The sequence below is a fragment of the Falco punctatus genome (assembly GCF_963210335.1).
Source record: "Falco punctatus genome assembly, chromosome: 8".
NCBI lineage: Eukaryota > Metazoa > Chordata > Aves > Falconiformes > Falconidae > Falco > Falco punctatus.
Window position 1 is genome coordinate 61,829,394 of NC_137588.1, and position 25,859 is coordinate 61,855,252.

General features: G+C 46.0%; 2 protein-coding genes across 3 annotated transcripts in view; both read right to left on the reverse strand.

Annotated features, from left to right (window-relative positions):
* Window positions 1-671: 671 nt before the first annotated feature.
* PCBD2 (pterin-4 alpha-carbinolamine dehydratase 2) lies at window positions 672-25,229 on the reverse strand. The gene is made up of 4 exons (XM_080400441.1): window positions 25,040-25,229; window positions 22,553-22,684; window positions 4,069-4,149; window positions 672-2,602 (listed from the first exon to the last, which is right to left on the reverse strand). The coding sequence occupies exons 1-4, from the start codon at window positions 25,118-25,120 to the stop codon at window positions 2,507-2,509; spliced, it is 390 nt and encodes a 129-aa protein (XP_080256567.1). The 5' UTR covers window positions 25,121-25,229; the 3' UTR covers window positions 672-2,506.
* Window positions 4,069-25,859, reverse strand: part of TXNDC15 (thioredoxin domain containing 15) — a 30,414-nt gene continuing 8,623 nt past the window's right edge. Inside the window, exon 6 of one of the 2 annotated variants that reach the window (XR_013930191.1) lies at window positions 4,069-4,149. The gene's annotated coding sequence lies outside the window, so the exon portion shown is untranslated. Of the gene's footprint in view, window positions 4,150-22,555; window positions 22,685-25,859 lie in introns of those variants that run through there. The other variant, XR_013930192.1, reaches the window with a different exon arrangement.

Here is a 25,859-nt window from a genome sequence, read left to right on the forward strand (position 1 = left end):
GGTAAAAGAAATAGAATGAAAGAAATTACTTGTGCCTTCAAGGTGAAGCAGAGCCCAGGAGCCTGGCACCGCTTCCCGACCCACACGGGGCAGCAGCTGAACAAAACCAAGCGGGGCCGGGGGCAACGGCACCCCGGGAGCCCCCAGGGAAGCCCCTCTGTGAGCAGCATGACAGACCCCAGCACACCAGCACCAGCATCTCACTTGGGAGACCGCCTCTGAAGTCAGCACTCCCTGCAAAAGAAAGTGAAGCTGTTTCTTCACTATTTTTATTTTATTATTATTCGTGTTGCACAGCAACACTCACAGAAGGCACGCCCAGGTCTGTGGGACGTCCCAGAAGTCAACAAGATATTTGGGCTCAATAAGTGTTGTCCTAGAAACGACGAGCATTTCAAAGCTGTCCTCCTCTTTTCTCAGTGTTTTTGCCCCTTCGCCAGTCAGGCTCCTCAAACCACCACAGCTGCCCAGCTCCCTGCCCTGGCTGGGCAATGCACTCCCCCAGCCGAATTAGTTGGTGGATGTTTATTTTTTCCTTGAAGTATGTAAATAAATATCAATATTCTAACCCAAAGACCTCCCAGTAACTAAATATTATTGATCTGAAATTTGCCTTAATACTAACAGCTTTGTTACATCTGTACAATAATAAAGAAACAAAGTACAAAGGAGGAATTTGTTTGTTTTATTTGAAGTGCCCACATTATCTGTCAATTTCTAACAACAGAGTTTTCACACTTGATTAGAGAAGTCAAAACTGTGGGTGAAGCCCCTTTCACTTCCCCACCAGTAACAGGAGACGTCACAGCCTGGTTATTTATTAGTTTTAGTCATTCCTCACAACAGTGACCACTTTCACACCGTATCAGAGAAATCTGCCGCTTCGCTGGGGAAATGCACTTGTAAGCAAAGCACACTGGAGCACGCAGCCTGAATTTGGGTCTTTCTAGGTATTAACTTGATATCCCAAGCAGGGTTACCGACAATAAACCCCAACACCTTACATCTTCCTTCCTGTGACCAATTAGCACCTGACAGTGCACTTGCTAAGGATTAACAAAAAATACCTTTCTTATTTTATCGACACGGATACTTGCACGGCAGCTAGTGGCATTCTGCATCCCAAATATCTGACAGACCACACACCTCGCACATACACCCAATATAGATTTTGGCACTCATGTATCTCACTTCTGGGTGGCTGGTGGCTGTGCCGCCGGTGTCACTCCAGCAATGCACTCTGGCATTTCGGAGGTGTCAATCTCCTGGAGCTCCGCGCCCAGAGCTGCTGGCAGGGCATGCCGGAGCACGCTGGGGACACTCACAGCGGGACTGCACAGAAGAGGCCCTGCCGTGAGCCTTCAGCAGGTTGAAATCTCCCTGCCGGCAGTGGAAATCAGTCTCGGTGAGGATCATAGGATCAAAAACAAAGACTTTGAAACCAGGGAAGAAATTATTTTAAACCTCGTCGGTGGGATATGCAGTTCTTGCAACAATGTTTGCAATGAGTAATTGTAGCTACAACAACAACAACAAAAAAAGGGTGAGCATACCTTCAGCCGAACCCAGCTTAGCAAGAATCCTGCTAATGCCGCTTCCTCCACCACCGGCAGCTCCCGGCGGTGCTACCCCCCGATCCCGCAGGTACGGCAGCGTTACAACACAAACAATGGCTCAGTCCTGCAAGGTGCTGAGCACTGGCCCAGCCCAGCCAAGCACTTAAGCTCATGCTTTGTTTAATGATATGAGGGCCAGGAGCTCACTGAGTATGTTTTGTATTTGCCAGACCAGAGCTCAAGTTTTCTTGAGCCTTCTGCAGAAGGCTGCAACTGCGGGATCCAGTCCTGCATCTCTGATGGAGAAGGGTTCTCAAGCATGCTGCAACGCTTAGCTGGCTGTAGCGGCTGGGCTGTGGGTGCCAAAAGGACAGACACACTCAAAGAGCCGTCGGACAAGCACAGAAAAAAACCCAAAAGCAAAGCTGTAACCGTGAGGTGAGCTGCAACCCCAAGGCAACAGCAGCAGCAGCTTGCACTGCTCTCACCAGCATCCCCTGCGCTGGCCACCAGTCACTGGCAGAGGGAACAGCCCCAGCCTGCCTGCCCTTACGCTGCCTGAAGTGCAGAGATGTACAAATCTATAGGAGGGAAGCGGCTGGGCACAGGGCAGGGTCCTGTGGTAGCTGCCACCAGCCTCGGCTCCCAGGGGCTTGGGGAACACCAACACGTGCGGGCGGGCTCCTGCTTTCATTCCAGCTTGTTTGAGTTGCTGGAAAAGGACTGTTCAGAACTTAGTTGCTACTGGTTTATCTGCTCCATCCTCACGTGAAGCCAGCGATGGCAAAAGACAGGCAGGAACATCCACAGGCGTCTCAAGGCCAACAAAGCTAAGCCATTCTATTTACAAAATGTCTTAGGGGGTTGTGAAATCAGGCTTACAAGGAATGAGGGATACCATTTAAATCAAAATACTGGTGGACACTGTATTAAAGAGCTTTACATCTTGGTTACACTGAGGCAGCGGCTTTGTCAATAAATTTAGCCAGCTTCACATCTCTCTTGGTCAGCCCACCGCAGTCATGGGAAATCAGAGTTATCTGAACCTGTCAAAAAGGAAAAGAAAGGGGTTACAAAGCCATTCTGACATCCGCCACGTAGGCTGAGCAACAATTCCTTGGGAACGCTGCATGTCTCTAAGGTGAACTGGTTTTACACGGTGCTCCCAGCGAGCTGGACACTCACCACTTATGTAAATGCTCATTTAAACCTAAAGATCTTGTAGGTGAGGGGGCTTAACAGACCCTAAAGTCTAACCAAAGCGAGCCCCTTCGCAGAATAAAACAGGCTTTGCGTTCTCAGGTTTCATCCAAGAAGAGGTGTCCGATTAAGTAACTCATTCTTTACATTTAAATTCCACGGATCAGTTTCATGAAGAACCTGGGCCAGTGACCAAGCTGCCAACAGCTGAGGCAGGAGCTCAGGCGTTTTGTTAAAAAACAGCACCCTGAAGGTGAAAAAAATTGTTAAGCTTGATGCAGATTAATTTCAAAAAGAAAAACAAATGGACCGGTGCATTTTGCTATGACGCAGCTGCCTGCACGGGTTTGTTTAGACTAAGCCAGATGACAAGTTGGGCGTTACTTTGTCTCGCCTTTGAGGTTTTGGAAAGAGAGAAGAGGAAAGAAAAGATAAATTCTGACGATTCTGGAAAGCCAAAAAAATAGTGAAGAGTAGGTGATCAGGACTTTGTCTGGTGCGTTTAATGTCCCCTTAAAGAGGGTGAGCTGAAGGGCTGATGAGGAGGAGCCAGTGCCGGGATGCCTCTGCTGGGGAGAGGTGGGGATGTCCTGCTGGTGGCTCCGAGCCGCAGGCTGCTCCTTCGCACGTACTTTCGGTATGTTTTTAGTGATACCGCTGCATACTCACCAAATGCTAAACCACACACCTCGATACAATGCAATGAGAAGTATCAAAAAATAAAAATAAAGGGAGAGCAGTAATTCCCCCTTTCACAGAGCACCTTTCATTTGTGGGCTGCAGTATACCTTGTAACCCTTGTAAATACAAGACCACCACCAGTCAGGTAATATTATAAACAAATTTTATAAGCTGCTATGTTGAGACATAGAGGCCTAAAATTTTTTAAAAAATCAAACCTAAATTGAGACTGCTGGGCTCCCATTTAGGTACTTACACATCAGCGGTCTGCCACCCTACACCCCTGGGCTCCGGACTCGCTGCACAGAAAGTTTAAAGACAGTAATTTATTCAAGTTGGTTAAGTAAGAGCTTAAAGGCTCCTATTTTATTTTTAGATCTCAGCCAGAGAGGTGAAGTGATAGGTCCAAACCATGCAGCTGGTAGCCCTCGCAAAGAGCTTGATTCTCGATTCCTCACGGCTACAAACACCTCAGCATCTCTTTAAAAATCTCAAACCTCTTTATAAAGACACCACCTCTTTCCATTCCCTTATCTTGAACATAAACCACAAAAAAAGGCAGAGAGCATGGGCCAGAGGTCTGGCCCCCTTAGCTTGCCGTGCCTGTACCTAGGGCTGGTGACCACGTTACCTTGCTGTAGACATTGAACCATTCTGGGTGGTGATTCAGCTTCTCTGCTTGTAGGGCAACACGCGTCATAAATCCAAAAGCCTAAGGAGAGAAAGAGCAAAGAGGAAAATACTCCTTCACCTGCCTTGACTGGCAGCAGATCTGCAGGATTCACTCCAAAATCTCAACAACTCCGAGAGATGCTCTAGATAGCTGCACCTCGGGTTTGCAGGTGTTCAAGGAGCATTTCACCTTCTCACGCCACCAATGCATTGCCTGGGATTGCTGAAACCATCCCCTTCAGACCCCGGCAAATCACTCTGCTCGATGTTACCTGCTCCGGGATTCAAAGCCGTTGTATGAGAGCAGTGGTTTTACCTTTGGCATCCAACAGTGAGTTTAAACATCCATCCCAAACCCCTCATCCCTTACTGCATCTTAGAAACATGCCATTTCTAATTAAGCATCGTGCCACAGTATTACTGATACCACTTCCAGAAACATATCCTTTCATGTAACTATTTTGCTGTCTATTTTACTGGAGGGAGAAAGGCGGCGGGTGGGTTTGCCCCTCTGCTTTATGAGAAAATATTTTCCCTTAAAATGAGTTAAAATAGGTTTCCCAGTCCTCTGCCCCTATATTCTGCACGACATGCTCCCCCAGGATGCAGGTTTTATCATGGGCTCAAGAAGAAAATAATAGCAGGCCCTTGCCAAAATACTTAGGAGCAAATCGTTGCATTATAAAGAAAATTAGAATGTCCATGTAAATCAAGAATGCAATTACGCAGCGGGGCCCGAAGGGCCTTGGTGCGTGAGCAGGATGCCTCTCGGTCGGCGGGCTTTGTTCGTACTGAGCTCCATCCATCGGGGTTCAGGACCTGAATTAACATGCAAAGCTAAAGTAACATCCACGCTGTAGTCTGGTTTGTATTATAATACAAGCAGCTCAGCAAAACCCTACCTGATTTAGGTAGTTTTTCAGTGCTAATTTATGGAAGAGAATGTACATAGCCCGCATTCCACCAAGCGATGGCCATTTCAAACAAACATGTGGTCAATGAATAACATATAATGGTTGATAATAGTTTCAAGTCTTTTTGCCTCTCACAAATTACAAAAACCTTTAAGTAAAAAAAGAATCGGTGCCTGGATGAAGTATGACTTTGTTAGTCGCTTTGCCAGTCAAATGAATGCAAACGTTATAATCAGAGAAAATCATTCCAATGAGGTTTGTCATTTGGAAATCACCAAACTGTCAGCAATTAAAAAGCTTTTTTCTTTGACCCAAGAGCATTCCAAAATTCGGGAAAATCTAACTTCCCTTGAAGCTCTCGCTCGGTTTAGTTTTACTTTGAGTGAACAATTGCTTTTAAAACTTTGCAAATGTTTCAGCAGCATGCTTTGAAGCAGAAAGCTGCAAGTTGTGCACTAGATGTTAGCAATGATTTGGAAAACTTCTGCATTAATCGTGCTGAATGATTTTTGATTTAAATGCTTTTAGAGCGTCCATGGGCTTCATAGGAATGCTATTTCCAACAGAGCAACCTAGACACAGAAAGGTCCCCAAAAGTTTATAACAGCAATGCATCTACAGCTGGATTGCCTTTCTACGAATAAACAGGATGGGAAAGAAAAAGAATTAGATTTATAAAACCCCCTACCAGGTTCATGTACGCCCTACCAGCGCCTGTCCGTCCCAGGAACTCACCCACCAGGGCACGCTCCACAAACACAATTCATCGACTCTGTGGCAATAATCACCGCTCCAACGGAAGGCAGGCAGAGCAACTGCGGCCGCAAACCAGGCTACTGAATGGTCTGTCCTGCAGACCCTCCTTCACGCTTTGTGGTGACAAATCCTCTGTGACCGGTGGACCACCATATCCCTCTGCCATCAGTGGACCACCAAATCCTCTGTGGCCGGTGGGCCACCAAATCACCCACTTCCCCTGAAGGCAGTAACAAGTCTCCAGCTAGATAAAACGGACGGCGGTCTTAAAACTGTTCGTCTTCCCGAGGAGTGCTCGATTTGGGGCTGTCTGAGCCGCGAAAAGGAATTCACTCTGGCGCAGGGGACCCTCCCCAGGACAGGTCCTGCTGCTCGTTGCTCCAGCTGGCCACGACTGCCCGGCCAGGGCAATGCGGTGGCGCAGCGAAGGACGAAGCCCGCGCGCCTGCGAGGCATGCCCGCCTTCCTGCGTGCCCTGCTCTGCTCGGAGACCTGCTCCCTCGGTGCACGTTACCCAAAGCAACTTACCTCTTGCCATTTCGTTTATTTTAATTATACACAAAAAGTATGTCCCACTAAGAAAATGAGCTATGGTTCTACCGAGCAATTTCACCAAAGCAATCTCCATTAAGGCCCTAAATACTTCCTTTGCTAATTAAACGAATTGGAAAGCTATTGTTTATGAATCACCTTTGTATTTGTAGAGCCATAACCCTTCTTTGGGAAAATACAATTGGCTCTGGAAGGAAAAGATATTCAGGTTTGATTAGATATGAAAACACTATTACATAAAATCAGTTTGGACATTTCTTCACGTCTTGAAACTTGATCGGTAATTTGGTCTAATTGGTGATCAAGGAAACTATCTTGTGATCAATTAAAGTAATTACCGCATTCCGGCAACACAACCAACCTTAATTTGAGCAGGAGTCTGCACTTCTTCAACTTTAATTAAAAATAATGAAAATTATTATGCAGTCTGCAGTGCAAGATCATTGTCAAGACTGCATTGGTGGGCAGAGTTTATCAGACCATCACACATTTCTTGATGAAAGTGGGACAAGTACCCTACTCATGACAAAGACCCAACACAGTCTTGACTTTCACTATATTAGTAACAGAGATCTGCAGCCCCTCGGCCACTAACAAGACCTTTTTCAGATTTTCCCTTTAAAAAGAGAAGGAGAGGAGAAAGAAAGGATTTGTGTATTTTCCAAAAGCCATAAAGAAGTATTTAAAGAGGCTTTGATGTATTAATGTTATGAAGTATTCTGATATTTCTGTAACAGGCATTATTAGGCAGACATTTTCAACCTGATTCTTTTAGGACGTTTGGGCTAAAATAACATCCAGGCACAGAGGGTACTCTGACAGCATCACCCGCGTGACCTGCCACGAGCCATGGAGAGCAGCAGAAGCAGCAAGGAGTGAAACAATCCTGCACAGACAAGGAGATGCCTTAGGTGCGCCGGTATGTCCCTTCCCTTCATGTCTTTTAAGATAGTGAAAGACAGAACTGAAAACTAATGGTGCTTCAGTCAAAACATCACTTGTAAAACTAGATTTTTTAAATACTAGCAGCCATAGTATGTCTTTATGAGATAAAAATCAGGGCTACTCTCAGAAGAACAAGTTAACCTAATAAAGGAAAACAAAAACCCAACAAACCAAACCTTAAAATAAATTCAGCTATCGCATAATGTTTCAGGACTGGCCAAACTGCTTGTGAAAACGACAAAGTATGCTATCAAAAAATAAGACTTAATGTGACTTTTGTTGCCTGAGAATGGGAAAACCAGGGCCAGACACCGCTGTCAGAAGCGGGAGGAGAGATGAAATTCCATCCACCCCTCGGCACTGCGCAACGCCGCATGGCTCCGGGAGAACCGCGGGATCCTGCAGCTAATCTGCTATTATTCTTCCTTTCACACTTCTTAAGCAAGGAATCAATTCATCTTAATACTTTTTAAACATGCTGCTTTTGCACAATGCTTGCCAACATTATCTTGATGAGTTAGACATCAAAGCGACGCAGGTCGCTGTGTGGTGCTCGTACATCACCCACCCGCGCGTCCCCCGTGATGGATTGCCCCAGTGCATCTCCGCAGCACAGCAGCTGACAGGACTTGACTCGAAAGCGGAGATAGTTGAGAAAAACAGCTGAAAGGCCTAACAATATGACCACACGCACTTTTTATTTATTTGTTTTAAAATGCGTACGCTGTGAAGTACGTACCCAGCCTTCTTAAATCCTTCGGACACCCAGCCAAGGAAACCATATGCTCGTCACAAGTACGTTAAGGTTTCTGCCTCCCATCTGTCATTATAACACTGGAGGTAGCATTAACCTTGACCTTCTGCAGCGTGAGGGCTACCTGTCTTCCCTTCCCCACCCACCCAAGCTGCATCTGTATCATTTATCAGCGGGAAACGAACAAATAAAACCAGTTCTAGTGACATTGTCCCGCAAGGCAAGGGAGGACTATGCCTCACGCATTTGCTTTCCATTCACCCGAGCAAAAAATGCCCATATCCAGCATGTGTTCTCCTGAGCAGCTTGACACTTTTAACAATAATAAACTCAAATCATTAAGGTTCACTTCCAGACTGCAGAAGCTTTCCCATCTCCAGCTGACGGAGCTACCTAACTGAGCTACGGGCCAGCGGATAAAAGGAAAAAGCTCTTTAACGTCGAGCTATGGCAAGTTATGTCACCAGGGCCGTCATGGTATTTCCTCTTGTGCTCTCAAGCAAAATGCAGGGTTTGTTTTACTTAAATTCTATTTATGCCATTAAGAAAGACTTTTACCTCATAAACGTTCAAAAACCATCTCACAAGGTCACATTCTTCATCGGAAAGTGACAACGTGGTTAAAACACAAAAAAAGAGGAATGCAGCGAGCACTTAGGGAGGTGATGGCAGCACAGCAGGACAGGTATCATTCTCAAACCCACGTGCCTGTTTTGGGATTCCTCCCTGTCGGCATCATCAGCCTGCCTGAGCCATCCCCAGGGATGCTGGCTCCACCTCGCATTAGATATTTTCCTCTTCTGTTGTTTTTTTTTTTTTTTCTGGCTCTGCCTGGATTCATCCACGACATAAATCAGGGTGATGCTTCCCCACTGCTCTTCTCCTTTTTAGTACCATTCCAAGAGCAGCCAGACAGTCACGAAGAACGCAACTAAAGGATGCCCCAGCGCAGAGCCAAGCGCAGCTTCTCCCGTCCCCATCTCCCTGGTGCGAGGGCATAAGCCATGGAGCAGCCGGCTCAGGCGTCTCGTGCCTGCACCTCCCTGCTCCCTCACCCAGTGACCCACCCAGGCACGGGCAGGCAGCAGGGTCCGACGGTGAACACCTAACAAACCACGGTCAGAGATGTGGTTTCCTCCTCTTTATTAGCTGGAGCAGCAAAATACTGCAAATGCAGCCAACCCTCCCGTTCCCTAAGCATCACTGGAGACTGCGGTAAGCAGGACTCCTGACTCTGACGGTCACTGATAAAGGGAAAGGATGGAAGAGGAATACTACAGACACACTGAGATGCTGTTTCTGTCTTCAGAACAGAATGTGAAACTCTAAAAAACCCCACAACCACAATTTCCAACTCAACTGTTCATGCTTTTCTGCGTTTACAATATTCTTTTAAAATCCAGAGCTGACTGCTGGCATCCCCCATACTTATCCGCACGCATCATTTATACAAAAGTGAAATGCTGCTTTGCGCTCTAAAAAAAGTTACCTATTTATAGTTGTATCGTGGCTGTAAACATTACTCTCCATGTTAGATCTGCAGCGGCGTATGTGAAAACCTTTACACCATGTTCTACAAAGAACGCCGTTTCTGTTTCTGTCTCCCAACACTTGTTTACAATTATGTCGGTGAAGAAACTAGCTCGCCAGCTCTATATCAAACATTTTTGACAGCAAAAGCACAAACACTGATCTGTTCTAAGTAGTTTGCCACTCTATGTAATCTTGGAAAAGGCATTCTTGCCTTTGATTCTAAAAATGTTTATACTTCATACATTATGCAAATAGTTTTTATATATTAAGAAATAATGCAAGCAAAGCTCAAGTTAAATTAAATTCTTCAACAATAACCTTGCCAAAGCACTGATTTTCCTATTAAAAAAATTATTCCAATTTGTTGATCTTACATTGGATGAAACATACTGTAACAATCTTCATAATTTATGTCCTGTTGGGACACTATGATTTAAAGTAACATAATACAGACCAGCATCACTGCTAATCTAAACCACCTGACCAGATAAACAACAGTTTCCCCTTCCCTCTTCACTGAGGGTATTTCTGTTTATTGTCATATGATTTACCAATTTGAAGAACATGAAGAATAAATGGAGGCAAAGGGAAGCGGAGCTCGGAGGCATGGCCTTTCCTCAACGGGGATGTTTCTCACACAGGTACCGGTACAATGTCAAGAGCCGCGGGAGATGACAGAAGGTAATTTCAGGAATGCTGTCCCAGGAAAAGCCCAAGCCGCTTGCAGCCAAGGGAAGTTTACACTCGCTCGGTGCAATCTAGACCAGGTGTGGCACGAGAAGCGACATGGTCCTGATGATGTTCAAGATGCAGCTCCCCAAAAGGGGTCTGAGTCACAGGCTTCACCTTCTAAGCTCAGCAGTGACCTAAGCTGTGACATCACTTTGCCATAAAGCAGGTGCAAGCGTAATGTGCCCCGTTTGTGATTCAACTGGCCTGAAAAACAAATGCAAATTTTCTGTGAAGGCCAAGGAACATGGATCAATGCAAGCCAAGGGCCCACGAGGACGGCAGAGAGCACCGACCTGCTCCTCGAGCCTTCTCCGCGCTTTGCCTGCCTCGTCCCCTCGTGCTCACCAGGTGCGTGAGATGCCCTCGCGTGCAACCCGCACAACAAACCTCACCTTTACCTTTTCTAAGCCTATTTGTATCAACATTTTCATAACTGCTGAATTTAGACCTCTTTTTCTTTTATTGGTGATAATATGATACAAAACTTTCCATCTATTACCTTCTTCCTTGTCACATCTTGACTTTTCCAGCAGCCTCGGTGCCGAGGATCATTTTTCCTATTCTCATTTTTATTACAGTAAGTGATTGCACCTGGATTTCATGAACAGAAAGCAGATAATATTCTCGGTGATTCAATGAACAGACTTCACACCAAAATTCATCGCCTATCCCACCAAAAAGATTTATAGACTCGATGGAGTACAAGTGAGAGAACACGGAGATATCTGAAGGCAGCATAAAAACTTATTTCTGGGAGCGGTAAAAGTTTCAAGCCTAGGCTCTACTGGGTCAATACAACCGTATCACAAAATACATTAATTTGCTTATAGGTAGATAAAAATAATTATAGTTGCCATAAAGACTACTGCAAAATAAGAAGACATCCTAAATCCCAAGGAAACCTGCAACAAGGTCGCATGGTATTTGTGATATATCACTTCATATAGAAATATTACAAAGAAATGCCTTTTTTTTTTCCTCCCCCGGTTCCAGTTTCTTAGCACTAGGTAAACATACACTCATAAGTATGATTTTATTTATTGAAATAATGTAGCTCTCTATAATTAGATTTTCGAGAAAAAGAGGGGAAATCATCCCAGGTTTCGGGACTGAACTAGAACATGGAAGAAATCCTCCAGCCACACCATCAGCTTAATGTGGCTCTCCACCTCCCAAGCCATTTTGGTGTGCTTTGTGCTCAAAAATGGAACATAAAGGTTGCACTTAGGAGGTTTGCACCAAATAAAAAAGCTACTTCAAGAAACATGACTTTTTAAAATGAGCTTTTTGCACCCTACCTAAAAACATTAAATAATACAGCGAAGCCCCATTAACTGAGCACCTGCTAAAGCAATCAGCCACTTAAAATAATAAACTCTCTTGGCTGCGCAACTGAAAGAACAATGATAATTTTACTTGTTAAAGCAAATGTTTGGCCCAGCAAATCAAACCCCTGGCTGTACTGTAATAAAGCCATCACACAAACCACTATAAAAATAAACTAGTAACAAGGTGCCGTTAGTCCCCAGTCCCAACCTTTGGAATTCAGGCACCCGCACCCCCTGCTAAGGCGCTCCACAGCCAACCCGCTTCGTGCCTCTGCCTGACCCATCCTCGACCACACGGTGCCGGCCCATGACATGATGCTACTGTAAAACAGACCAATGAAGAATTAATTTAAGCGAATACTCCACTTCAGAAAGGTGCTCGAACCCTCTGGCTTCTGCAGAGCTCAGGTGCAGCGTAGAAGAACAGGGAAGTTCCTTATCCCATCGCCCCACGTTCTGGATGGGACGGAGCTGGCCACAGCAGAACAAACCTCTACCCTCTTCCCCGATGTATCTTTTTACTCATACACGAAGGAATGATTTCATTCTGCAAACATGAAAGTGAAGTTCACATGCCATACATGTTGCTGATAACACAGGGAGCGCTCAGACAAAATTATCCTTGCTCTTTTGGCCAAGATTACAGATTCTACCAGTTTAATATCCAAGATCTTCTCTGCTGAGTATCCGAGGGCAATCGTACCCTGCCTCTGACAATCCTCTAAATCTCTGCTATTTATGATGCTAAGAAAACATCAAAGAGTGATAAGAAAGGCATCGCTTTATGATGGATGAAGAGAAGGGGTTGGTCTCAAGACCATTTCATCTCCCACTATCCTACCCACTGTCAGCTTCTTTGGTTTTTTTTTTTTTGTTTTGTTTTTTTTTTTTAAAGACAAGGTCTGCAATTGAAACATGCAACAAAGAAATCACAATGGAGGTGTGAGGCACTTGGAAAGACCCTCTTGGCTAAGCCAGAATCGAAAAAGACCTGAAGCTGTGAAATAAAGCAAATTAAGGAACATTCACTGCAGATCCAGTCAGGGAATCATTTCACTCAACCCAGCTGCTGAAAGCGTCCTACTGTGTTGTTAGAATGCGTCTTCACGTTGGGACAACTCTTAGAGTAGAAGGGAGTATATGATACACGAGGGCAGTGAACTCAGCAGGAGGCTCACCTGGGCCAGCACCTGCAGGCTTTTGATTTATATTGCACTATAAAACCTCAATGTGATTTTGCAGACAGACATTTCAAGTCTAGAAGTGACAGATCCTTCAAAAAAACCCAAAGAGTAGGAGAGAACAAGCATCTTCCCAGACAACATGTTTCTCTTCAGGGCATCCTTCAACCTCCGAGCAGCCGGGTACCTTGCCTGGTTTGCCATGCCCACCGCTCCCGATGGGATCTGCAGGTCACCTGGACCTGTGCTTCATCTCCTGACTCCGATATTTAGAAGAACGGCTGGAGCAGGTGGCAGAGAAATGGACAAAGGCAGCCAAGTTAAGTTACGTTATTAAGAATGAGACTCAATTAACTGCCAATAATTTAGATAGACAACCTACACTCAAGGTTTCCAACTGCCTTCAGACACCTCCATGTGCTCCAAGCACATGCCTGGAAGTGGCATGGTACATCTGATGTGCAATATTTTAAGAGGTTCCATGGTTTTTTGGTTGGCTGTTCTTTTCTAAGACACAAGGGTTCTTCCGGGCAACCCACACCGTTTGTACATCAGCACGTCTGGAAACGGAGAGACGGGCTCATGAGGGGAGACAAATACTAATTCTGAGTCCTCCAGTGAACATCCAATTTCTTTTAGAAATTCGTACGAGCACACCACAAAGGGAATCCCTTTGTACAACTCTGTTTTTTCATTAGATTGGGCATTACAAGACACGGTCGTAAACCCAGCGTCCTGGACCTGCACAGCTAACAGTAGTTTTGCTTCCCACAAGCACCCACCCACTGTATCATGGAATAAAGATTCTCCCAACCAGGGGCACCTTGGTCACACACAGACACAGGTTTAACTGCCTCCTGTTGTTTTCATCACAGCACGAGGAAAATCACACTAGAACATGAAATCAGGACCTTCCCCTAGGAATAGAAAACATTTTCCTGCAAAGCACCCTTAGCGATAAAACAAACCCACAGCGCGGGGCTGACTCAGGATGGGGCTCCCCACTCACCGGTGTGTTCCCCACCAAAACCCTCCAAGACATCACAGCCAGCTTTATGTTTGTCCAAAGCAACTTTTCATCTCAGCCTGACAAAATTAAAGGAAGGAAAGGGCAAGGAGAAGAGGAAGAAGGGAAGCTCTCCCCACACCCCCCTGCACGAAGCAGGTCTGCAGCTTTATAAAAATTACACTCACCTCACCCTGATAAGCTGTGGCCCTGCCAGTGGCTTTCCAGAGCAGATGTAACGTTTTAGCCAAACGTGATTGTTTGTGAAAGAAATAATTCTGATCAAAACCCGAAACTGCAGCCAGCAGAAGCGCTGCACTTCGTCACGTTAATCCGCCCTGACGGGGAGCAGCGAGCGGAGATTCCTACTGCGAGAGGAGCAGATGCGAAAGGTCAGCACTGGCCCGCGACTTCAAAACCCTTAACGTGTAAAACAGTGCGCATTAAAGCCTGAAACGGCTCACCGCGGGATTAACGGATGTCCGCTAAGTGGGTTTGATGTGCTTTTGGTGAGTAATGGTTAATTTTTAAATAGGGGCGTTGTAGTTTTATTTTAGTTTATTCTGCCAGCCAGAGTCCATTTTTAATTACAGCTGCAGAGAATAATATCCCAAAGCGTGTCTCTCCTTCGCGAGAGTACCAGAAAGCGAGAGCTGCTGGTGTAAAAGGCAATTTATGGTTTGGGAATGTAGTTGGGCATTACTCCAGAAGCAAGGGGATGCAAAAAGTTAAACAACCAAGACAGAGAGATGTGCTGTTTGCATTTAATGAGCATCTTTCCAGCACCCCCATAAAAAAAAATATAAAATTAATGTATAAAGAGTTGCAAGACACCAGGTTTCCTTAACCAAAAAAGTAAAGAAAGGATTCTGAGTGACCATCCTCTTTAGCTCAGGCAGCATCAGTCTCACTTGCATTTTTCCAAACAGTGGTCTCCAACTGAATTCAAACCCACTGAATTTTCCATTCGTTTTCCAAAGGTGTTTTAATGAGGAAAAAGCCCAAACTGTAGCTACTGACCTGCTCACAGTTGCTCCTTTTGGTTATGCATGTGGGGCAGCCCTGCCCGCATGGCTGATAAACAGAACAAATGTTGTAATCCAAACAGAACGAATGACCAATTTGTGGGGCTGGAAAAAAGGGGAAACATTTCTTCTACTCCAAATCTACAAGACAGCTTGTGAAATCCAAAAGGCATTTTGACAAACAACTTCTTTTGCGCTTTCAGATCAATGCATGCAACAAGCGTTAAGGCAAATGCTGTAATAATTTTTACTTGAGTGATAATAAATCCATCTTTTAAGGAAAGCATCTGTATTAGAGCCAACTGGAGAGCTGCCCAAAGGTCAGCTGGGCAGATTTAAGCAGTGGCCTGCTTAAATGGAGATACAACAGGTCTACTCAGTGGGGAAAACAGCAATTAGAAATGCCAGCACCCCCAGTAATTCTAAACAATAAAATAATGGTTTATTCTAAGGAGAAATATGACCTAGCTCACCGAGAAAACGAGCATCCCTAATTACAGTTAAGTCACAAGAAAAATTAAATTGATGCAACTTCTTGGACACCTGGGACGGGACATCTTGCATGATGAAGGAGATGAAGGACACATGCCCATTCTGAGTCTTCAACTGAAACATGATTAATTGTATTTAAATATGATTAATGTTGTGATTGATCACTGGCCTGATACTGGTGGTAGTGCCATGATACTGTAATGGTGACACTGGTACTGTAACAGTACCTGCCACAGGCAGAAGGGATGCGAGGGTGGCGGGGTCTGTACACACAGCCCCTGCCCGAAGAGGAGATGAGACAGCCCGTGGCATGAAGGGGGGCAATCGCTGCCCACCACCTGCCTGACTTTTATCAGGCACAAATTTCTCATACGCATTAGAGCCGTGAATTTGTAGCGAAGAGATTGAAAACGATGGTTCCCACACCTGTGAGGAAAGGCTAATTGTGAAGGGCTTGAAAGGACGTAAGAGGCTGCCGATGCACTAAACCAACACTACTTAAACCAATAAAAAGTCACCAAGTGCAAAGCACTGGTCTGAAAATATTCTGCAGCACAGGCTGACTTTGCATATGGGTGTGTACCCTGCTAGCCATGCTGGCCATGAGAAGAAAATAAATCCGTTATTTCCCAACTCCCAGCACTGAGGGTTTAATTTCTGCCTAGACACAACCCAGCTCTGTATCTCCACCACTGCGGACTGCCTAGCTTTGCAAAATTTCCTACTGCTGGCTGCCAGTTAACTGGAAGCATCACTGGCCACAGGACCTGCTGAGCAGGGCACCGGTGTCATCTCCTCCCCCTCCTCCTCCTCCTCGGCCAGGGAAGGAAACCCGTGAGCCTTCAAACAAGCCATCTCCCCAGAACTTCTCCTCCCACCCTGCCCAGCTGTGGGCTCCGTGCCTTCCGCGGGCAGTGCCCGGCACGGGGCAGGCAGGGGAGCCGCGGCCAGGTCCCGCAGCTGCGCCCTGACCTGCCGACTCAGAGGCGAGAGCATTATTGACTCAGTCAATCACAGGAATAAACTGAAGGAAGGTGTGACCATCCAGGAATCGTATATTTTTACTGTGCTCCGCTCGGAGACACTTGAGCTGGTTCATTCACTCCGTTTCAGCTTGCAGTTTAACCTCTGCCAGTCCCGAAAACTTCATTATCAGTTTCTAATAAAGGAAAATGTCAACAGGCAGATATGCTAGAAATTCATTATTTTCAGATACAAGTATTTTATCAACTTTGTAAATCCGCTCATAAATAATTCTGATTTATTGCAAATCAGTTATTGTATTCATAAACGCAGGGAAGTTAGTGAACAACATAAGCAACAGAAATACTTTCATAACTTTGCAGGTGCACAAATCACAGCATATGGGAGAGGACTCAAAGGATAATGGAAAACGAAGCGGTTTAGGAAGGGCTATATGAAAACCAGCACCTACCTAGGCGGATAAAAAATAATAATTTATTTTCATTCCATGGGCAATCCAATGCACAACTCTAGCAGGAAGAGCAAGGAGACCGATCCTACACGAAAAATAGCAATTCCCCCCCAAACGAAAGAAAACAGGTTCGTCTTTTGATTAGCACAAGTGACAGTCGGGGCTGAGGCTGCTCAGGCTTTGAGGTTAAACACAACTGACATAAGCTGCACCTGAATCCAATCAGTCCCTGGGCTCTGAGAAGATTCACACGCGAGGACTAAATTTGTCACAAATGGGTTGGTTTCCGATCCTCCTGTAGCCAACTTGCTTTATTCTGACCCCTATTTAACAAATCAACTTAATGGGCACTGGGAGTGCTATAAAACTTAACAATGGAGTGATTTTAACTTTTAAAATACAGTTATGAAGCAAAATGTTGGAGAGCTCCTTCAATACTGGAAATCAAATTAAATCTAGACATTTTTTAACAGTCTTGACAGATATAATCCTAGTTACCATGTAAATTTATGGTAAGCTGCTGTGATATTAGCCACAGGTGCTACTTTTAATATATGGCCCGCATCTGGCTGGGAATAAAATTTCTCAGAGGACTGAAAATGACCTCACTATCAGACAATGGAGAAGAAAAAACCACAAGACCGCTGTGGCATATAAAAAGCTGGAGATGTGGTCCACAACCGAATATTTAACATAAAATTCATTTTAACTCTGCAGATTGTAGGTTAAAGGATATTATGTTTTCAATACGTAAAAGGCGTGGACATATTTCAGCCAAACAGCCAAAAGATTAAGTACATCAAGTGGCAATGAAATACACTGCCTTCATATATAAAAACAAATTTTCCAATCTTTGATCAACGCAGAAGACAAAGCAACGTGCCAGGAGTAGAAAAAGGAAGCGTGGATGCAGATTACATTACCGGGACTGGCACCAAGTACCACCATCAAAACAAATAAAGAGTATTTATCGCATATCAATAGAGCATTGCATATGAAGAGAGCTAGCAAATTTGGAAAGGAAATGTAAAGTGAGAATAACAATTTATTTAATATTTCTAGATTTTTTTGCACCATTTTAAGGAAGTTCTCAAAAACCGAGACTCCACAACTGCAATGAAACACACACGCTTCTACTCTCGCCACACACCATCCTCCAAAGCACTTCCTTACTGTCCCCTCCGCTCAGGCTCATCTTTCGCCTGTGTCCTGTAGCCCCAAAACACAGAATGGATTTAAAATAGCTTTTAAAACTCTTAGAGCATTTGATTTCCTGTCATTTTATAAAATGACGTTAGAGGTCTTATGGAGACTTCCTACATGATTTTTTTTTTAAAAAACAACTTTAATTAAAAACTTACCCTATGAAAGAAAGCAGCTGTAAATGCTGAACCTGACCATCAGCAAACTTGCCCACCTTTGTAATTTCCTAACTGCATTTTCTGCCTTTGCATGATTACCTAAGGAAATGCAATCATACAGGCAGTTGCCCCTTAAACCCTCTGGTCAAATCCAACCAGTTTTGACAAGAGACATGGAAGTCTCCGAGTTAAGATGGTCCTGCCAATTTGGTGCAAATGAGCAGTTGGGTACGGGGCCCAAGGGGAGCGCTCAGCACCCCACGCTCAGAGCCCTTCGCAGCCGCCTGCCCAGCCCAGGACCGGGCTGAAGATGAATCTGGGGGAAATTCAGATTTTTAAGCCAGGTCTGGCCCCTTTGCAGGATCACCCCTCCTGAGGCATACTGACCCAAAACGCTGAGAAAATCCCACGAAATTCCTGAGATAAAGGCCAGGACACTGAGGTCCTTGGCAACCCTCCCCTCCCTCAATTGCTCAATGACCAACTTTCAACATTAGTCCCGATGTTTCTGCTGCTTCTTTTCTGAATTTGCAAAATGATAACTGGGAGAAGTTACCGACATGATCTGGAGGTGTAAATTAACTTTCTATCCAGATCCTGAATTTTGTTTGGGCAGACTGGAAGCAGAAGGCTCGCTCCACAGCTGAAAGATAAAATTTTGTTTCAGTAGCGCAAAGATAGGAATGGACAAGAGCGTGCCTTCTTGATGCTACACAGCAGCCCGAAAGCCTCACTAGCCACTTGGCTCTTCCCTGCAGACAGAGAAAGAGCCTCTGAAGAAGCTCCCTGACGTGGCCGGGAGGTTTACGGATGCTCACCGGCACCCAGACGCGTGGCAGGGCTCGAGACTTGCCATGGAGTGGTCCAAACCCACCCGCTCCCCCTGACCTTGCTCACAACCCGAGGTTTCTGCCAAGCACGTGGAAAAGCAACTCAACCATGGGGCTCCTGAGCAAGTGCACCCAAGCGAGGGTCCTGGAGGTAAAAGACTCTGATTTTAACTCACTGCTGCCTCTGCTCTTCAACAGTGGCAACAAGATGCGGCGGCTGCAAGGTATAAGGAGGAACAGCTGCAACACTGCGATCAGCACAGCTTTTCTAGACACGGTGCTCTACAACCGTGTTGCATTTGCATTTCTTCCCCCACCACTGGTGTATTTTATATTTCATACAAGATTCAGAACACCCACCCACCAGAAGCCTGTCTTACACTAAAGAACAATGGGAACACGGAGCTGCAGCCACCGCCCAGCACCAATGCCACCCAGTTCAGTACACCAGGACTGGTGTGTGGTGGGCAGCTACAGCAACGCATCTAGCACAGGACTTCCAGCCGGGACCCTCGGCTGGTTTGCAGTTCAGAGAACTGTGCCTCCAAAGCCCATTTTCATGAAAACATGTCTTCAGACTAACAAACAGCACCAGCACTTTCAAGTTGTGGGTTACAAACTAATTCCATGAGCCAGAATTGTCATTAGCTTGTCAGCCTTACAAAGGCAGCCCACGGCTGATCGCTTTTAACCGAGCTAATCTCAGTCTGAAAGCTTCAGGAATCTAAATAACTCTTGTTTCACAGAAGTTTCATTTCATTCTCATGCTGAAAATAATATACATAAACCAAGCTCATGTCTACACATTTGCACGACTTTATAATAAAAGTTGTGTTTATATTCTTAACATCTGTTGACATACACAGACTTTGTAAACCTGGCATAGATTTTAAAGCCACAGAATTTTCCATGCATCATGAACATTATCTGCGAGAAGCAATAAAAAAAAAAAGCAATGAATACATTAATCACACCAATATCATCTGCAAAGCATAAATCTGAAATACCTTTCATGTCAGCTCAACTATTTATTTTTTTTTACACACCTGATTTTACACCATCTGTGAAAGGGCAGCAGTAATCTGAGGAAATCATATTTCTCAGTCCTTTGACTTTTACTAAATACTTGCACTTTAAATATTGTAAACAGAATATTTATTATGTGAAATGAAAGAAGCTGTACCTACAAGTTCAGGTTTTTTCATTGCAGGATTAAATTCTCCCAAAGTACAATGCAGGCATAGCTCCACTTTTGTCATTTGTTCCCTAGGTCATAATAAACACAGTATTTACTAATAGTCGCTATAAACATAACCATCGATAAGCATACATGCATAATGTTAATTTACTTTCAGCTCCAACTTATTGAAAGGCAAATACTTGCTCTCTAATACCAGCTCGGGATCTAATACTCTCGGGACCTGCATGTCGAATCCTTTGGACTACACAGGAACGGCCTCTGCCTGTAACTGCAAATGGGGGCCACGACAGCTAGTTCATACAAGTCAGCAGGTGAGATTCTGCCTTCAGATATTCACCTACAACCCCGACCCAGCCAGAGCTGCCCAGAGGATCCAACCCACCCGCCCAGCTTGTTCTCCCGCCTGGGTGCAGAAAGTTCAGCTCTGCAGCCAACGCCTGCCCTCTGCTCTCATTTCTGCCTTACCCGACATCCACAAAGGGCAAGCAAGAGTGAAAACGTTTGTACCAGTATCTCCCAAATAATTCAAGTGTCAATTTTTTTTGAGTACCCTTTCTAAGGCAACATGTACTATGCATACTTCATCATTTATTAATGAGCATATTTAAACATACTCAACTTTCTGTATCGGTATGTGCTTCATCAGTCTTCAGACTGGGAAGATGCTGATATCTACCTATGCTGTAAAATAGAGCTACACAGTCAAAACACCGCAACTTTGTAAATGTTTGCCAAAGCGATGGGTTTTCTAGATATCTGCGGGTGCAGCACAGTGATTTGTCTCTTGACCTGTCTGTTGGCACACTGCCCAAGTCCATCTGATCAAATTGACTTATTTATTTCAGTGTGTAAAACCACTTCTGACTTAACTCAGGGTGTGTGGGGGAAAAGTCATTTCTAGTTGTGCTGAACCAACAAAGCCTGACCATGCCCTGTCAGAGACACTATTTCATGAATGTTCAGAGTGCAAAGGCTGAAAAGCTCAACTTCAAGGGTTACTTCTATCTCATTGGTGTCAAAGGTGGTCTCCACTAGTTGCTCCAGCTGCAAGCTGCCTGCACATCTCCCCAGGGTTTCATATGAGCTCCCTCTCACGGGCTTCCCTCCTTCGCTGCCCTCTGAACTGTCTGATACGGTTCAATTTGGTCTGTATTAACGTTCAGGTTTGAAGTGCAATCCAGGAAAAAATGTACTGGGGGCTCTGGACATGCTCCCCGCGCCAGCACCATCCTGCTTGTGAGCCGGATTTTCCTGCAGTTGTTTTCTCTTCCACTTTCACCCAGCTCAGAGGGGCCGGGAGCACCTCACCCACCTTGTCTACTGCCTGAGCTTTCCTTACCACGACAACAAAAAAAATGCATCAGTGTTACAAATTGTTGTTTGTCTAAGTCCCTGCAATTTACGAAAAAAAATCTTGGTCTGGGTTTAGGCATAGCTATGCAAATAAACGGCTCACAGCACAGCTCTGGGCCCCTAAACACACCAACAAACCTGTGGCTTCCCAAAGCCTGGAGCTCGCCACGTCCCTCCTGCAGCGAGGAAAAGAACCAGCTCAGCAAGAGCCACTGCCCGAACAAAACCCTGGCTTTCCTCTCCCACCCAAGAAAGCGCTCACCCCTCCTTCAGAAATAAAACCAAACGGAAATGCAGGCTCTTGCAACATGACTTTTTTTCAAAGCAATGTCATGATTCTTCAGAACGCGATTTTTTAGGGGAATGTAGCTGACCACAGATCTCCAGATAAATTCAATGTTTTTAAAGCAAGTTTCTAACTGATGCCTAAGACGCGTTCCTGCCAGTTTGAGACGTGGCTCAGGACCCCGACTCCAAAGAAAAACCCAACAAGGTCCAACCAGCAGTGTGCTGTGCCGAAGACACTGCGAGATCAGCTCCTATGATTCATTCAGGAATACACTAGAACTGTCTTCCTGCTTAGAAGGTGAAACTTATCATGTTTTCCCCAACTTATTTGCCAAAAGCGTCTGTTCTTATATCTACCCATTTTTCTCAAGTTCTTTCCTGACAGAAATGAACCTCACCAGTTACATATTAGCATTCACTTGCAAGTGCTAGTAATGAAAAAAAAATAAATTAAAAAATCAGGGTCGGATATTATTTGTCTAGTGCCATAGTCCTGACCCTGACCTTGACCCTAATATGATAATCAAGAAATTGTAATATTAGACCAAATTTACTTAATAACTACAAAATGGAATTAATTTACTCCACCTAATGAGATCAGAATCAGAGAGCAATGCGTCGAGGCAAACCCAAGAAGGTTTGGCGCCACAAGGATACTCCCAAATTTCTGAATATAAATACTTTCCCATCAGGATCGTATGGAAATCAAAGCAATTACATTTCCTTTATATTACAAGTAGTATATAATAATAATTACCTGATTAAAATTTTTGAAATTGAACTCTTTGTAGATGGCATCTCTTTCACCTAACTCAGACCAGCCCGAAGCTTTGAGATCAAGTAAAACTTGGCTCCTCTCCTCTGTCGTCAGCCAGTGAGACTGAGAAGACTATTCAGGGAAGAAAAGAAAAACATGACACGAGTGAGGCAGAGGTTGTCTTTTGTACAACAGTAAGAAAACCACACGATGAAATTGTGGTTACGGACTGTAGAAAGGTAAGGAGGTGGAAAATTCACTGTACAGTTTCTTACTGTTTATAATTTCACAGACCAGCTTAACTTAAAACAGACAAAACCCACCATTTCTGTTTGGTCAATTAAGTTTGGCTAAATGCTCTTCCACGGGAATGGGAAGGGATGCCAGCATACCTGCACCCATCCCTTGTTCATCCAAATTACCCAGATGCTCTAACGCTTGAATTAATTTTCAAATATACCACTCATATAAAGGATTATTTACATTATATGCCAAATGTACCATTATAAGGCTAAAAGGGATATTGGGAAATACCTATTTCAAAAGACAGAAGTAAACCAGCAGACTGCATCCTACCTAGCCTGTATTTTACTAGTCCTAAGCAAGCAGGAATGGATTTAAAGATAGCACTGTGGAGTTCTATAAGCCATAAGCTTTTTAACTAACAATGAAGAGAAAAAAAATTGACAATACAGACACCATTACGAGAAGTTACACGTTACTGGTATAAGCACTCGATTCTGCAAAGCCCCTGCGTTTAAACAGGTCTTCCTTGAAGCAGGAGTCCTTCTGGAGCCACGGGGAGCACAAGCAGGGATGTAACAGCACACCGTGAGCTTAAATATTTGAGTCAGTACCTGACTCATTCACGGGGCCTGGGCCAGACCCGGAGGAAAGTTCTATGAGGTGTCTGGAAGCTGTTTGATATTTTTACTAAAAGCAGAGACTAAGGAATGAGTGATTGCAGAGATGACCCTTTCTGACAGACGGGTCTCAAACTCCTATCAGAAACGCAGCGCTGGAATGGGAAGGAAGCACCTTTCTCCCCAGCAGGGCAGAAGCCAGATCGCTTCAGGCTTTCCATCAGCAGCCAGAGCAGCTTTGCGAGGGCTTCCAGACAGGGGACGAGCAATTTTGCTCCAGAGCTTCACCCAGACACCGGGGGTTCGGGACCACCCACCGCCCGCTCAGCAGCTCAGGGAAACTGGTGCCTTTGCCAGCCGGCACTGGCAGCTCCGCTGGAGACAGGCAGGAGCCAGTGCCACCAGATGGGGCTGTGAGCCCGAGCAGAGCAGGAATTAACGCAATTAATGCGACTCCAGCAAGGCTTTAAGATGCTGGAGCAACATTTTCACCAGTATTAAGGAACAAAAAACCCCCTGCACTGTGTAAATCAAACCGCATCGCTCCCACCGCTTGCGTTCAGTTGGATACACCCAGTCCAAGCGATGGGTCTTACAGGTCCCAAACTGAATTAATTTAGGCTTTTTACGCTTCAAACCCAACTTTGGACTCGCAGGAATGGAAACACCCAATTTGTTGTTGCTCCAATCGCAGTTGCAGGCATGAATTTCTGACATTCTTCTTTTTCCAAGCATATACAAAATTGCCGCTGCCAACAGCTGCCTTGAAGAGTATTATTTTATCTGGCACCAGATGAATTCGCTAATTTACAAAAAATCGGGGGGGGGTGGGCGAGCTAGCAAAGCCCAGGCCTATGAACAGGAGGCAGCGCATGGTTGGTTCCTCCAGCTGGCAGCAGAGGTGCTCTCAGTGGGTTTTGGGGATGCTGCAGTTGCCTCCCCGAGGCCTCGCCGGTGCTGATGAGGCACCACCGGCCCTTGAAATGAGACGGTAAGAGTTTTTAATGGAAGTAGGGAGAGTGCGAATGACGCAGCCCCGCAGCACGGCAAGGGCAGCGTTCTGTTTAGGAGCAGGTTGCAAAGGCCCCGTCCCAAGTCAGCCCTGCAGCACATGGGGACCGTGAAAACGAAGCCGAGGCGGCGGGAGATGCCACCTGTGCCCCAGCGCAGACCCTGCGCTGCAGCCGGGTAGCACCAGGCAAACGCCGCCGGGGCACCCAGGGGCCCTGCACCCAGCCCGCCATGTGCGGCAGCTTGGACCCCGCCATTGGGACTCTTCACTGGGAGGAGGCTTAGGGGAAAAGAGCCAATTTATGTGATTAGCATAATTAATTAAGTTTATGTAATTCATGTAAAAAAACTACAACGTACCAAAGAAAAAAAAATTACATGGGATGAAAAAAGAATAATTAAAAAAAAAATATCTGCATTACAAAAAAGAAATTACGCGCTCCCCCAAAAAATTTATGTTACCAAAAAATTTACCCGGTACAAAAAAAAAAATATTAGGTAGTACAAAGCCATTATAATTGAACGGCACAAAACGCGGCATGCTGGAGGGGGCCAAACCTGCGCTTCAGTTAGCACAAGGCACGATCGCACCGCACCGCCCCGCGCCCCTCACCATGGCCGCTCCCCGCCGCGCCGCGCCCGCCGCCCGCCGCGCCGCCAGCAGCGCCCGCAGCCCGGCCCCGCCGCCGGGCATGGCCCGCACCGCGCCCGCCGCCGCCGCAAATGGCGGGCAGGGGCCGCCCCCCCACGGCGGCCTTCCGGGGCGGGGGGAGCGGCGGGCGGGGACCTGCCGGCCGGGGGGAACGGAACGGCCCGGAACGGCCGCTGCCCGGCGCGGGGGGGAACGGAACGGAATGGCCCGGAACGGCCGCTGCCAGGCGCGGGGGGGAACGGAACGGAACGGCCCGGAACGGCAGCTGCCGGGCGCGGGGGGGACCGGAACGGCCGCTGCCCGGGGCAGGGAGGAAGCGGAACGGGCAGGAACGGCCGCTGCCCGGCGCGGGGGGGAACGAAACGGCCCGGAACAGGGGGAAGCAGAACGGAACGGAACCGGCCCGGCCGCTGCCCGGGGCAGGGGGAGCAGAACGGAACGGCCGCTGCCCGGCGCGGGGGAAGGGAACGGCCCGGCCCGGCCCGCGGCTGCCGGAGCCAGCGGGCTGCAGGCTCAGCCCGGTGCCGCAGCGCTGCCCCAGCCGCCCCGCGGGGGGCACCACGCTTGGACCCCCCCCCCCCGCCTGAGCGCCGCGGCGCTAATTACTGCGGGGAGCCCAGCCCCGCGCCTCTCAAATTAATTGCCGTTGGCAGAGGCAAGAATGCACCACTGTTCCATTAAAAATCTTGACTCTTTATAGAATACATCCCAGCGATTAACTATTGTGTATTAATGTGAAAATCAATGTATTAATAAAATACATCCTAGCTTTATCTCCAGT